At 39.8% G+C, this 15,758-nt stretch overlaps 1 protein-coding gene across 1 annotated transcript in view; it reads right to left on the bottom strand.

Annotated features, from left to right (window-relative positions):
- slc22a18 (solute carrier family 22 member 18) overlaps window positions 1–15,758 on the bottom strand; it is a 116,921-nt gene that overhangs the window by 72,698 nt on the left and 28,465 nt on the right. Inside the window, exons 2-4 of the mRNA XM_043706113.1 lie at window positions 7,443–7,540; window positions 2,166–2,311; window positions 1,933–2,065 (exon numbers count right to left, since the gene is read on the bottom strand). Of these exons, the coding sequence (XP_043562048.1) occupies window positions 1,933–2,065; window positions 2,166–2,311; window positions 7,443–7,540 (377 nt within the window). The remainder of the gene's footprint in view (window positions 1–1,932; window positions 2,066–2,165; window positions 2,312–7,442; window positions 7,541–15,758) is intronic.

Below are 15,758 nucleotides of genomic sequence, written 5' to 3'. Positions count from 1 at the left end.
TGTCATCCACATATCTGACCCAGAGTTTGGGTTGAATTTGCGGTAAGACTGTTTGTTCTAATCTTTGCATTACCACTTCTGCTATGAGTCCAGAGATGGGTGAGCCCATGGGTGTGCCGTTGATTTGTTCATATATTTGGTTGTTGAACGTGAAGTGTGTTGTGAGGCACAGGTCCAGTAGTTTGAGTATGCCGTCTTTGTTGATAGGTTCATCGTCCTGTTGTCTGTTCTATCAGAGAGGGAAGACAGCTAACGATCCGCATCCATGAACACCAACTCGCCACAAAACAACACGACCAGCTATTCTTAGTAGCCACACATGCAGATGACAAGCAACATGAGTTCGACTGGGACAACACTACTATTATAGGACAAGCCAAACAGGGAATAGCCAGGGAATTCCTAGAGGTATGGCACTCATCCACAGATTCAATCAATAAGCACATCGACCTGGACCCAATATACCGGCCACTGCAACGGACAGCTGGAACTGACAACCGGAAGCGGCAGAGACAAACCACTATAAATGCCAGAGAAAAAATCACAGAAGCGCTTCACAGGAGGATCCCAAGCACTGAGGATGTCACCTAGACAGGGAACAAAACGTCTGCAACACAAATTCCCAGCTCGGCGAACAAAACCACAACAACGAGCACCCGAGCTACAAATCTTCTCACAAACTTTGAATATACATGATATCACTGAAGTAGGCAAATTATTAAATCGCAATCGAAGTGAATCATTACACATTTGACAATGGCAGCATTTTTCATCTTAAACTGGATTCAATATCACATACAAACTGTTTTCTCTCCTAGATACAGAGCATGCCTTTGTCAGGCTCATACAGTTAGGAGAAATAGGGGCAGTCAAAGCCATACAAGGAATCCACAATCTACATTTTGAGTGAGAAATTAAATCTAATGTGTTTAGATCAGTTATGGAGGTTGACCAAGTTAACATTTTAATTTCGCACATCGCACAGGTCACTTTTGATAGATTATTTTAAAGATCATTGCCAGCTCATTCCAATAAACGTATCAAAAACAAATGGACACTTTAGAAGCTAGTGTCAGATGAACACAAATTAGAATTGATTTAAGTGCAAAAACTTCTCAGTTGAGTCTAAACTCTGATCCATTAAGAAATCAATTTAACTTAAAGGAGCTATACATTTGTTAACCTGAGTTCGATTTTATAAACTGAATGCTGGATTTGCAAATGAGTTACACGATGAGAGAAGGCCATGCTTTCCTCCAGCTGAACTTCAACAGAAAGTATCTTTGTGTGAGCACAAGGCACAAACTGAATCAATGCAGTTCTGATTAGCAATGTACCAAGAATTCTTGTTGAGTTTGTCACACAGGTGAGTCACCCTTGCACACTGCTGAAAACTGCAGAAATGGACATCAAGCAGGGTGGTTCTGGGCATTATCCTCTTCCTGCTGTCATTTCACTCTGAATAACTTGCTGAACCACATCATTTAGGTGCATGCACAAGTTGGGACTAAGGAATCATAGAAATATACTCTATCAAGAAATCAACATCTTCAGTGGAGGAAGAAAAAAGATACTCATATAAAATTGATTTGGAAGAGATTTCACACACAAATAACAAATTAAAATCAATGCTTCAGTAAGTTAGTGCTATACCATTGGATTTTGAAAATAAAGTTGTAAATTCCGTACATTCCAATGTTTTTCTTTTTCTCCCCCACAATTCTGACTTTCATTAAGGAATGAGCCTGACATCAGCAGGTCATTCAGCTTGAGGAAGATTACAACTGAGCCCAACTGATTCTGTGTGTGACTACTGCATATAGAGCTTCTAAGAGTTGAACAAGGACCTGAATGATGAGAGAATTTAGAGAGAGTGTTTTGATTGCTGCACCGAGGTCTGTTTCAAATACAAGCACACCCTTTGGTACTTACCCATAATTAGAGATCAGCAAACCACCAGTTGTAGAGCCAACAATCATCCCTACACCATATGAGAGACCAAGTTTCCCCAGGGCACCTGCCCGTTCTGACTCTGAAGACAGATCAGTCACAATCATCTGAGCAGCTGGGAGAGTTTAAAAGGAAATAAATGCATTTTAAAACCAGACACAGAAGTAACAAGTCAAAAAAGGAAAGAAGAGAAAAAGTACCATTCAGTACTGTACCTTGCATCCCATGCATGAAGACTGTGGGCAGTCTGGAAAGGAAAAGTAGTGGCACACTTGTTGAAAGGCCCATCAGAAGGTAGGCAAACCCTGAGGAGAGGTATGCCAGCGACAGGGCAGCACGCCCCCCAAATAAATCACCAAACCTATCAGCAGTAAAATAAGAATACTTTATCAAAGATTTCTGTAATTACATTAACAGGCACATAACTACAGTGACAACTGTGGGAACACAGAGAACAGATGGAAATATTTCTAAACATTTCTCCACACTCAGCAGCCAAGATAGATGAAAGGTAGAAATATTTTGGTGTGACAAAAATATAGCTTTAATCTGTAACAATTAAGAAAATGCGCACTATTATTAGATTAGATTAGATTAGATTACATTACAGTGTGGAAACAGGCCCTTCGGCCCAACAAGTCCACACCGACCCGCCGAAGCGAAACCCACCCATACCCCTACATTTACCCCTTACCTAACACTACGGGCAATTTAGTATGGCCAATTCACCTGGCCCTGCACATCTTTGGACTGTGGGAGGAAACCGGAGCACCGGAGGAAACCCACGCAGACACGGGGAGAACGTGCAAACACCACACAGTCAGTCGCCTGAGGCGGGAATTGAACCCGGGTCTCTGGCGCTGTGAGGCAGCAGTGCTAACCACTGTGCCACCGTGCCGTGTCAGTTTGCAAAACAGCTACATTGGAAAGTGTCCTCTTACCAAAATTCCACTTGAAGAGCACAGTTTGCTAAGTTCACAAAGTCACATTTGATAAATTATTTCAAAGTTCATTGCCAGCTCATGCCAATAAACATATCATAAACAAGTGGACACTTCAGAAGCTAGTGTTAGAGATAGTAAATGTCTTAAATACCATATAATTGAGAAATAAATAAATAGTCTTACCATCAACTGGACCTGCTCCAACAAAATATGCACAATTATATTCAGATGTGCTGTCTCATGTCAGTTCCCTGTGTTCCCTTGTCTCTACCAAAAGGGACTGAGGACTTTAACAGCGATCAATCCCTGTGTAACTGCATCAAACCTCAGACAGAGATTACCATCAGGACTTCAGGCTGCTTTTACTTACAATTTGGAAACAGACATACATATTCCAAAATCACATAGCTGTAGCAGTGCATGTTGGGAACATGCAGAATTCCCATTACAGCTGACTCCAAGGGAACTGCCCAGGAAATTGAAAATTCCAATTGGCAAGTCCTCTTCATCTGGAACCCTCTGAAAAGCTCCCCAAAATCAGAGAATTTGGAGGGTTCTGGCATCTAAGTTTAATAGTGACCCAGGAGAAGTTACAGAATTAAAAATCTGCTCTAACTCCTGGACTACTGTTGGAGTGAACCACTGACAGTGCCCAGTTACACCCCCACCCCGATCTCAATACCTCTGTAACCTGACAACCACCAAAACCCCAACCTCCCTCCACCCTGAGCTGACATCTCCAACAGATGAAACTAACCTTGACAGACCCGAAACCACTTCCTCAATTGAACACCCCCACCACACCCTAGACCCAATAACCACCCACCTAACCAACAGCAACACCAACACTAAGCTCCTTCTGCTCATTGGTGACTCAATACTCTCCCCAACCTCTAACCTAATCCAAGCACTCATGTATTTACCTGGCACTCATTCATCTCCCTACCTTCTTCATCCACCTGGCACCCCATCCACCTAGCACTATACCTACCTCATTCGCTTGACTTGACATCAAGGTACCTTACTTTATTCTACAGACAGAAGGGAAAATGTAATATTCTGGTCTTAATTTGACTCCAGTTTTAGTTGAGAAGAATATTAACTTATTGCAGCATTTGTTTCCACTGAGCAGCGCTAGTCCTCAAATTGGAGCTATCAATGATACCTTTGAAAAGTATAGTATTACTTGTTCAGTTAAATAAGCGAAGGAGACAGAAATGAATGATGGACATCTTGTCTTACTTGTTTGTCTCAAAACAATGCCTGTTTTCAGCCATCACTGCCACATTCAATTGCTACCTGATTGACTTGACCTATATGATTATTAGGAGAAAGTGAGGACTGCAGATGCTGGAGATCAGAGTAGAAAAATGTGGTGCTGGAAAAGCACAACTGGTCAGGCAGCATCTGAGGAGCAGGAGAGTCGATGTTTTGAGCATAAGCTCTTCATCATTCCTGACTCTCCTGCTCCTCGGATGCTGCCTGACCGGCGGTGCTTTTCAGGCACTACACTTTTCGACTATATGATTATTATCATGGAGATGTATAGCATGGAAATAGACCCTTTGGTCCAACTCGTCCATGCCGACCTGATATCCCAATTCAATCTAGTCCCACCTGCCAGCATCCGGCCCATATCCCTCCAAACCCTTCCTATCCATATACCCATCCAGATGCATTTTAAATGTTGCAATCGTACTAGCCTCCACCACTTCCTCTGGCAGCTAATTCACCTTCTGCATGAAAAAGTTGCCTGTTAGGTCTTTTTTATATCTTTTCCCTCTCACCTTAAACCTATGCCCTCTAGTTCTGGATTCCTCCACCCCAGGGAAAAGACTTTGTCTATTTATCCTATCCATGCCCCTCATGATTTTATAAATTTCCAGCCTATTCAACCTCTCCCTATATCTCAAATCCTCCAATCCTGGTAACTCCTTGTAAATCTTTTCTGAATCCTTTCAAGTTTCACAACATCTTTCCGATAGGAAGGGGACAGGATTGCACACAATATTCCAACAGTGGCTTAACCAGTGTCCTGTACAGCCGCAACATGACCTCCCAATCCCTGCACTCAATACTCTGACCAAAAAAAGAAAGCATACCGAACGCCTTCTTCACTATCCTATCTACCTGCGACTCCACTTTCAAGGAGCTATGAACCTGCACTCCAAGGTGGCTTTGTTCAGCAACCCTCCCTAGGACCTTACCATTAATTGTATAAGTCCTACTAAGATTTGCTTTCCCAAAATGCAGCACCTCACATTTATCTAAATTAAACTTGTTGAAAGTCTTTAAAAGGAGCTTATATTCTGAAGGATAAGTGTCTTTTTTTTCCCCAGAAGAAAACTTGTTTGTAATTCTTTATAGTCAAAATTAAAATGACAGCAGTGAACTGGAATTTTATTTTAATGCCTCAAACTGTTAACAATGCAACTTCACTTCTAAATCACAAAGACTTGAACTTTCCTCTTTTTCATGCTGCAATGTTTAGGTGCCAAACCAACAACTTCTGGAACCCTCATATGGGAGAAAGCATATACTGCATAAAACAGATGGAAATACTGAAATATTTGACTCATAGATGGCATTACATACTTCATCTAAATAGCACTGAAGATCTTTACCCACTTTCAGAACTGAGGCTCAATGCTGCCACACACTGGACATAACTCTTCCTAATCATCGCTAACTTTAGTTAAATGACTCAGTCGCACACCTGCTGAAAATTGCACTCACCGTCTGCAGCAAGAACCAATTTCTCCTCATAAGACTATTCTGCCATCCCAAGTTTCAGCCAAGTGTATCCATGCAGCTTTCTCTCTATGGCAAGTATATTTTCTCTTAAGTCGGACAGCCAAACTTTGCACGCAATATTTCAGGTGCGATCTCACAAGGCCCTTATAATTTTACTAAAACATTCCCACTTCTGAACTCAAATCCTTTTGTAATAAAGCCAACATACCATTACATTTCTAACATACCATTTGCTTTTCTGAAGATAATTGGGCTGGGTGGGTTGTATGGTGGAATGGAGAAACAATGTAAAAGTGGTCAGTAGTAGTGGAGACTCCAGAATCTGTAGATTTTAGAAGTCTACAGGAAGAATGATGGAGATAGGAATATCAAACTTACAAATTCCAGAAACAAGGTGTTTTTAAGGAGTGTGAATTATAATGCATTGTAAGAGGTCTCCTTGATATGTGCTCACAATTGAAATCTAAGGCAGTCTTGAACTTTACAATGAGCTCGAGATTGTTGAAATAATAAGTGTTTGGCATGAATTAGAAAACCAAGCTGCCTGGAGAGAGTTTTAGCAATAAGTTGGATCATGGAATTAGGCATTCCATTTGACATCAGAGAAGGTACTGAGATGCCAAAAGATGATATTTGAAGATGAGCAATCATGAAGCTATTGAAGATAATGATGATGGCTGTTCATTTAAGAGTTTTAAATTATATACAATAAACTATCATTGAATTTTAAGAAAATAATATTTTTATTGCTTCAGTGACTTTCATGGGCACTGAGCAATTCAGTGATTAGGTTCTGAGAGGAAGGGAGATTCCCTTTGTGGAAGGTAAATATTCTGATCAGAGATTGGAATCTTCAGGAAAATTGGTGATTTCCATACCTAAAACATTATAGGAGCACTAAAAAAAACTGCAGCATTTCAATAAGCCTTCCCCCATCATCTATTTAGATGTAGTGCTGTCAATTAGTTCAGCCTTGTCAGAACTGTCCACATTTCATGTACAAATTTATATTAGATAGGTTGGAAGAATGAATGGATAAGATGAGGAAGGCAGAGAGAGAACTGAGGACTGTTGAAAATACTATCATAAGATGAGTCATCAACATATAGCATAATGTAAAAGAAAGTTAAATTGCCATAAAAATAATTCTGATGCAAGATTAAAGGCTAGAAATCCATTTGAAATTTCTAAGATGCTGAAAATTTTTGAATATTCAAGGGTGATGACAATGGTTTATAGAATTCAAAAGTATTCAAAAGCAGAGATCCAAACATGAAGGTCATAAGCAAGAATGGAAGAGTTAAACATTGTATTTATGATCATGGATTCCGATCATGGATATTAGCAGAACCTCAAAGATAATAGATAATTTGACAGTTAATGGTAGCTTCAATAAGTTTAGAAGTGCCAAAGCAAAGGCAATAGAACAACACTTGGCAGAATGCAAGAGACAGGGTGAATATTAGCTAATTTCCAAGGAAAAAAGAAGTAGCCTGAAACTTTGAGAAGCTGAAGTGATATAATAAGTCCAAAAGCAAAATATTTTATGTGCCAACAGAGTTGTATTAATCTTTGAGTTTAGATATGCAATGATGAGGAGCTCATGAGTTCCAGGATTGAAGCACACAATGTAGTGGAGGTCTATGAGATTCACAGTGTTGAGATGAATTGAACAGCAGTTCTTATAGGGTCAGGATTCATTGTGCAGAAGAGCTCCATGTCATAAAAGAAAGTTTGAAAGAAGTTTAATCCTGGGGAATCCGGTCATTCTTTTTCCTGTTCCGAGACATTTACCTGCCAAATAGGGGTCCTCCCAGGAGCTGGATAACAGCAAACGTTGTCTGAAGGTTACCAAACATGATTGCATCCATCCCCAGCCTCTTCGACAAATACTACGGACAAAACATTTGTGTTAGACTCTGGGACAGTATTGTAAAGTGCTCTAAAGTCTAGAACCACAGAACGTAGTTCTGGAAAACACTTCCATCCTCATATTGGTGAAATGGAAGCACCATTTAGGAAACACTGATTCAGGTGTGCTAATGATTATCGAGCGCTGGTCAACCAAAATATTATCAAAGTATCAATGACAAATTAAACATGAACTTGCTCTGTAAACTGGCAGGCAAAATTAGGCTCAATTCCAAGGAAAATACTAAGCAATTTTGTCATATTTTTTAGCAGGGGTCACAGCAACTAGTCAAAAGCAGCAACCAGTTCCAATCAAATACAACAGAAAACAAATTGGCTACAAAACTGAAAACAGTGTCGTGGTTAAAGCTTGTTATGAACATTGCTTCCTATCTTGTGCCAGTGTCTCACAGGGATTGGAGTGGGTCTGCTGATGTTTACTATTGTGATTTGGACTTGGAATTAGGAGTACAATACCCAAATTTGCAGATGACATGAAATTCGGGTGCTGAGGGAGACTGTGACAGACTAAAGATGCCATTAACAAAGCTGAAAAATGGTTGTGTAAATAAAATGCAAATTTTAATACAGACAACTATAGTGATGTATTTTGTGGGAGTAGAGATTCCATTATACTCATGGAAGACAAAGAGTTGAAGAAAGGGCAAAGATCTAAAAAAAAATCAAAACTACATTAATAAAGCCTTAAAAAGTATAAACAAAGCCCTGGGCTTCATTTCTAAAGAAACTAAATTCAAAAGCAGAGACAATTGGTACCAAAAGTGATAAAATGTTGGTGACACAACGTGTGTGTACCATTCCAGTTGTCATACAAAGAATGTAGAAGTATTACAAATGCACAAGACTAGTATACAAAATCAACACTAGAAATGAAAGGATGCAATTATGCCAGGAAAAACTGATCAGGCTGGAGCTCACATTTCTAGAAAAAGTTCCGAAATGACCTGAGAGAGTCAAAAAATATGAACAATTTAAAAAAAGTTAATGCAGACAAATATTTATCCTTAAGTGGAATTCCAAAACTAAGGGTCAAAAACATGATATATTTGTATATAGAATACTGAATTCAGGAGAAACCTGTTCCGAGTGTTTCAAATATGGAATTTATGACCAACTAGGAATCATTCAGATTAGTTGCATAAGATTAGTTTAAAGGGAATCTAGATGAAAACATGAGGGAGAAAGGAGTGGAGGATACATTGATAAATTGATCAAAGTAAGATGGGAGCAAACCAGTATAAAGTATACATACAGGCACAGGCCTGTTGGACAGATTGGACTGTTCCTATATTGTAAAATTCAATGGAATTCTGCCCTGCTCTATGTCTCTTCCTCTAGCAATATGTCATGGAACCAACCAGGGAGTAGGCTGTCTTAGATCTGGTAAAGGGTAATGAGGCAGTTTTAACCAATGACCTCAAGTAAAAATCCCCTAGGGTGGAGTGATCAAAACACAATAGAATCTAACATTCAGTTCGACAGTGAGAAACGTGGTTTGTAAACAATTGCGTTTAATTAATACGAAGGGAATTACAATAAAACCAGGATAGAGTTAGCTAAAGGGAACTGGGCGGATAGATTAGCAGGAATGACAGTAAGAAAATAGTGGCAGACATATAATGAAGTAATTCATGATTGAAATAACTCAACAGAACTGAAGTTGTATCCTTAATCTGTAGAGGTTTTCTAGTAAAGATTTGCAGTCTAGCTGAGATCTTACATAAACTTAAGGATTGGACACCAGAGCGAATTTTGCTATAGACTGATTCCACAATCATTGATACAACTGTGCCAGTATCAACCTCCGTTAGAACCAGGTGACAATTTAACCAGATGTTTATTTTGATTGTTATGAAGAAATTGAACTATTCCAAACCAGATGTATGTGTTCCTTCCGGAATGTGCACTCTCCTAAATACCAGCGTAAGAGTGACCTTATTCAATTCAAGCCGAGTGGGACTCTTTGCTGTCTTGAGTCTGCATACTGGCAGCAACTACAACGGCCTGCTAGCTCAGATCTTCAAGAAAATTTTAACCGTTTGTCCATGGCTTGGCTTGTTTTGGGGTTTTGTTGCGGGCTGACCTCAAGTCCATCTGTTCAGGCTGTTCCTGATGACGCTATGCAATTGCCTTCACTCAAGTGATGTTCCACAAGTTCAGTGAGCCTGGTGAGGATATCCATTTCTGTTGGGATACCCTGTAACTCAGAAGCTCAACTTGCCACATTTTCTAGTGACAAAGCCAATTGTAGTGCCTGTTTGAAATCCAGTTGTCTTCAGCTAGTAGGCACTTTCATATGGTTGCATCATTAATCCCACATACCAAACAGTCTCTCAGCATCTCACTTAGATTTAAACCAAAATCATACGCCTCTGCCAGTCATCTTAACCTTGTCAAAATACGGATCCTCCTAGTTCTTGAACTGCTGAGTAAAATGGTTAGCTTCTCAGAATTTGAGGAGGCTTGGGGTTTTAATACTCCTTAGCTAAATCTGTCAACTCTTGGAAGTTTTTAGTATCTGGTGCCTCAGAGAAAGTTAGGGTCCTAAAGGTTGAAAAAGCTGTGGTTCCACATGCTGTCAAGAGAATTACTCATTTCTTTTCGTCTGCCCAAATGTCATTTTCCCAGAAAGAATAACACATTCTTTCCACATAATGGGCCAATCTTTGATGGTAGGATCAAATGAGTCAAGCTTCCCAAATAGTAGCATTATGCCAGAAATGCTTACCCCAAATCAAAGATGACTGTTGTGAGTGAATCTATACAGTGGCATATTTTTCTTCTTGTTGCTACTGAAATAACTCCATGATAGCCAGTATCCCAACACCAAGTCATCTTTTTACTTAGGTGTATACTCTATTATACTGATCCAGCTAACTCAGAACCAGCTCCTAGAGTGAACAGAACCCCTGACATTCCTGTTCCTGTCAGCCAGGACTCTTATTGGACCAACTTAACAGCCCCATTCAGGGAACACCTATTTTATGAGGTCCTCCCGGCTGACCTCATTCAAATTACTACAATAACTCTCATCAAAAATACATCCCAGGGTGGAGGAAAGAATCTAAGATAAAGGATAGACCAACCACATGCCACTGTATATGTCCAGTTCTATTTCATTAATTCTGTCCTCACCTCATTGTAATTTTCTTAATGTAAGTTAAACACAATGGCACAACAGGATCTTGATCAGATGGGCTAATAGGCCAAGGACTGGCAGATGGAATTCAATTTAGATAAATATGAGGTACTCTACTTTGGAAAGGCACATCAGAGTGGAACTTATACATTTAGTGGTAAGGTCCTAGGGAATGTTGCTGAACAAGGAGACCTTGGAGTGCAGGTTCATAGTTCCTTGAAAGTGGAGTCACAGGTAGATAAGATAGTGAAGAAGGTGATTGGTATGCTTTCCTTTATTGGTCAGAGCATTGAGTATAGGAGTTGGGAGGTCATGTTGCAGCTATACAGGACATTGGTTCAGCCACTTTTGGAATACTGCATGCAATTCTGGTCTCTCTTATTTAAGAAGGATGTTGTGAAACTTGAAAGGGTTCAGAAAAGACTTACAAGGATGTTGTAAGGGTTGAAGGGTTTGAGCTATTGGGAAGAGACTGAACAGGTTGGTAGTATTTTCCCTGGAGCATCGGAGGCTGAGCGGTGACCTGAGAGGGGTTTAGGAAATCATGAGGAGCATGGATAGGATAAATAGACAAGGTCTTTACCCTGAGGTGAGGAAGTCCAAAACTAGAGGGCACAAGTTTAGGGTGAAAGGGGAAAGATTTAAAAGGGACCTAAGGGACAACGTTTTCATGCACAGGGTGGTGTGTGTATGGAATGAGCTGCCAGAGGAAGTAGTGGAGGCTGGTACAATTACAACATTTAAAAGGCATCTGGATGAGTATATGAATAGGAAGGATTTAGAGGAATATGGGCCAAATGCTGGCAAATCAGACCAAATTTATTTAGGATATCTGGTTGGCATGGACGAGTTGGACCAAAGGTCTGTTTCAATGCTGTAAATCTCCATGACTCTATGTTTACAATCCAAGGCTAACCAAGAAAATTAAGGAGAGTATTCAGTTGAAGAGCATAAAATGAGGCAAAAGTCATTGAGAGCCCCAATTTATAACCCAGCAAAGAAGGACTAAAAAGATAAGGACAGAGAATATGAACTACAAGGTCAAACTAATGAGGATTACAAAAACTGAAAAACTGTCAAGAAGACCTTCTTCAAATATGTAAAAAGGATGGGAGAAGTCAAAGTGAACATAAGCTGCTCAGAAAATTAATATTGAAGATAGCTATGGGGAACAAGGAAATGACAGAGGAGTTAAACAGATATTTTGCATCAGTCTTTATGTTGGATGATGCGTCGAACATCCCATTAATACTAAAGAACACGGGGGACAAATTAAGTGCTATCACCATCACTAGAGAAATAATATTAGGTAAACTAATGGAGCTACAGGCGGACAAGTTCCCTGGCCCTGATGGCCTGCATTCTAAAAGAGGTAACTACAGGAGGTAGTGGATACATTGATTGTAATTTTCCAAAAATCCTTGGATTCTGGAAAAGTACCAGAGGATTGGAAATTACCAATGTCTTACCCCTAATCAATGAGAGAGGGAGGCAAAAAAACAGTTAATTATAGGCCAACAAGCCTGACATCTATTGTTGGAATTAATTAATAAGGAGTAATAGCAGAATATTTAGAAAATCAAAATCTAATCAAGCAGAGTCAGAATGATTTCAGGAAAGCAAAATCATGTTTGACCAATTACGAGAGTTTTTTGAGGAAGTATCAGCCAAAAGGTAGAGAGGGGAACCTGTAGATATGTTGTATTTAGATTTCCAGAAGGCTTTCAACAAGATGTCTCATGAAATGTTATGCCATAAAAGGAATGTGGATGTGAGGAATGTTAATTCTGCCATGATCCAATTGAATTGCGGACCAGGCTTGAGGGGCTAAATAACCTTCTGTCCCTCTTTCTTATGATCTCACTGTTGTATCTGATGCTTGGCAGCTAAGATTTTCAAACAACGTTGTGTATGAACAGGTTTAATGTACTTGATTCTCATCCTATGACAAAGTTGAAGTTATAAATCAAAAGAATTATTTTCCAAAACACGTTGACGCATGTTGTGAAAGGCTTTCATAAGTGCACATGATGTGGAGGAGCTGGTGTTGGATTGGGGTGGACAAAGTTAAAAATCACAACACGAGGTTATGGTTCAACTGGCCCATTTGGAAGCACTAGCTTTCGGAGCGCTGCTCCTCCATCAGGCAGCTCATGGAGAAGGACCATAAGACACAGAATTTATAGCAAAAGATTAGTGTTGTGAAACTGAAGTGAAACATTAAACAAACCTAGACTGTTGTTAAGTCTTTCATCTTTTAGAATGGGTTACAGGTTTCGGTTAATTAATATCCCAGAACTTCTTTTACCTGATGAGGGAGCAGTGCTCCAAAAGCTAGTACTTCTAAATAAACCAGTTGGACTATAACCTGGTGTTGTGAGATTTTTAACTTCACAGGTGCAGTGTGTCCACCTGTACATGTTCTAACTAGCTACTCTGCAGATGTAAGGCAATGCTGACTATATTTCACATTGGGGTAATTACTTACAAGCAGAGGAATATTTGTCAATTTTCACTCCATTCAAGCTTAGAGTTAATGAAGCCAATTTCAGTTTTTCAATTCCGATTTGGCTCACATCATCCAACTGAGCAGGCAAGCATACAAATGTTTTGGAATCTATGGTTCTGTATAGCATGACTGTTCCTTTTTCCATTGAGTAGCTCAATGCTCTTCTGTGAGGACATGACCATTACTTAACCTTTGGGCCTCCAGAGGCTAAAGTGCACCTGCCTTACATTCACACTCCTGTTCTCTTATGCCTGTTTTCACACTGCAAGCTGAATCTGAAGTTCATGTCACAGGAGAGCCCTCCTTCAGGAAAATTCTTTTGAGGGAGTCACAGCATCCTTTGGATTTCTTATAATTGCTGCTAAGATGTAAATATTCCCAAAAACGTCAAGTTGGCAGTTTAAAAATCTTATCAAATTATGTCAGGAATTGGATCAGCCTTTTTTGCTGATAATTTGAAAAAATGTTCAGCAATTCGGTTATTTCGTTTCCTGCTTAGTCATCCCAATGACGACTGATGGCTAAAGTAAATATATTCAACTGATTACAAACTTGAAAATGTTTTGGAACTTCTAAAACAAAGGCATTTCAAGCCAAGCACCTTTAGCTGTCAATTATGCCAATATCTCCAACCAATGGGAAATGCCAAGGAAATTTCTATATTTAACATGTATAAATTTAAAACATTTTTGCACACTGCTTTTGTGAGTGCCTATGTAACTTTTACAATGTCCTCCACCTTTCCAGTTGACTGCTGACATTCAAAAGAGTTTTCTATTGTACTGCAAACTGTTGGACATTCTTTGCACTAAATGATAATCAATCACCTGACACATGACACGCAAATAAATCTTCACTCTAAACACGATACTTTCCCTTCCTCAAAAGCAAGGCATTGCGGCTGAAACAGCATACACTGATAGACCTTCTATTATTAAATTGCAAAGGATTACAGCTCTTAGGACAGCTCTAAACACTACACTTACTCAAACGGCTAAGAGGGAAATATTATTTGCAAAGCAAAGGTTATATGAATATGGCGACAAACCGGGTAGATACTTAGCATTTCTTGCAAAGAAAAAAAAGGCCCCTCAGACTATTATGTCTATCAAGGAAAGTACGGGTATTTTGACTCATGATCATAAAAAGATTAATGCGACCTTTAGAGAATTCTATTCTGAGTTATATAAATCACAGGATTGTGAAGATAGGCCGAAGAGGATGCAGTCATTTTTTAAAAATTTGACTTTTCCAGACCTAACTCCGGAACAAGTATCGGTCCTAAATGCTCCTCTTACACCCCAAGAAATAGTTGATGCAATTAGGCACCTTCAAAATGGTAAGGCGCCGGGCCCAAATGGCTTTCAAGCTGAATTCTATAAAGAATTTACAGAAATACTGGTTGGTCCACTTATGGACATGTATAACTATGCATATAGTCAGGGCTGTCTCCCGCCTTCACTGAAAGAGGCAAATATCTCTCTTATCCTTAAAAAAGGAAAGGACCCAGAAGATTGTACATCATACAGACCAATATCATTGCTAAATGTAGATTTTAAAATCCTCTCTAAAACGTTAGCACTGAGATTAGAAAGGATACTGCCACATATTATAAAGGAAGATCAGACGGGGTTTATTAAGGGCCGTAGAACATCCAATAATGTTAGAAGGGCTCTAAATATGATTCAAGCTTGTCATCAGGGAAAGATACCAGGAGTAGTGGTTTCATTAGACGCGGAAAAGGCATTTGATAGGGTCGAATGGTCATATTTGTTTTACACATTGGAGAGGTTTGGTGTTGGACAGGTGTTTACCAAATGGATCTCAACATTGTATAGTGATCCCAAAGCAGTTGTGGTTACCAATGGATTAGACTCGGATAGCTTCAGTGTGGGTAGGGGCTGCCGTCAGGGATGTCCCCCCTCGCCATTGTTATTCACGCTAATAATTGAACCACTAGCAGAAGCGATACGAGCTGATCCTAATATAGTGGCCCCAAGGATTGGTACAGGTAAACATAAAATTACCCTTTATGCAGATGATGTTCTTCTATTCCTCAGTAACCCTTTGATGTCCATACCTCGCTTAATCCAAGTTATTAATACATTTAGTGCATTCTCAGGCTATAAAATTAATTTTTCAAAATCGGAGGCAATGCCAATGGGTGGCCTTGCTGTGATACCCCGCATAGCGGACGGTTCCCTTTTTCCCTTTCGCTGGTCCCTGGAGGGTTTCTTATATTTAGGCATTTTTATTACTCCAGTATTTGGTCAGTTGTATAAGGCTAATTTTGTGAATTTATTGGAAAGGATAAGGCAGGACCTCCAGCGATGGGGAGACCTGCCAATTTCCTGGCTGGGTAGAATAGCATTAATCAAAATGAATATCCTGCCCCATCTCCTATATCCTATGAGAATGCTTCCGGTGATGCTGCCGAGCACGGCTTTATGTAAATTATATGGCTGGCTGAGTGCCTCTACCTGGAACCGTAGGCGGCCCCGCATTAAGCTGAAGAAGCGACAGCTTCCAC

Source organism: Chiloscyllium plagiosum, chromosome 16 (assembly GCF_004010195.1).
Source record: "Chiloscyllium plagiosum isolate BGI_BamShark_2017 chromosome 16, ASM401019v2, whole genome shotgun sequence".
NCBI classification, from domain to species: domain Eukaryota; kingdom Metazoa; phylum Chordata; class Chondrichthyes; order Orectolobiformes; family Hemiscylliidae; genus Chiloscyllium; species Chiloscyllium plagiosum.
The sequence above is the reverse complement of the archived record's forward strand: the minus strand, read 5'-3'. Positions and strand labels throughout refer to the sequence as shown.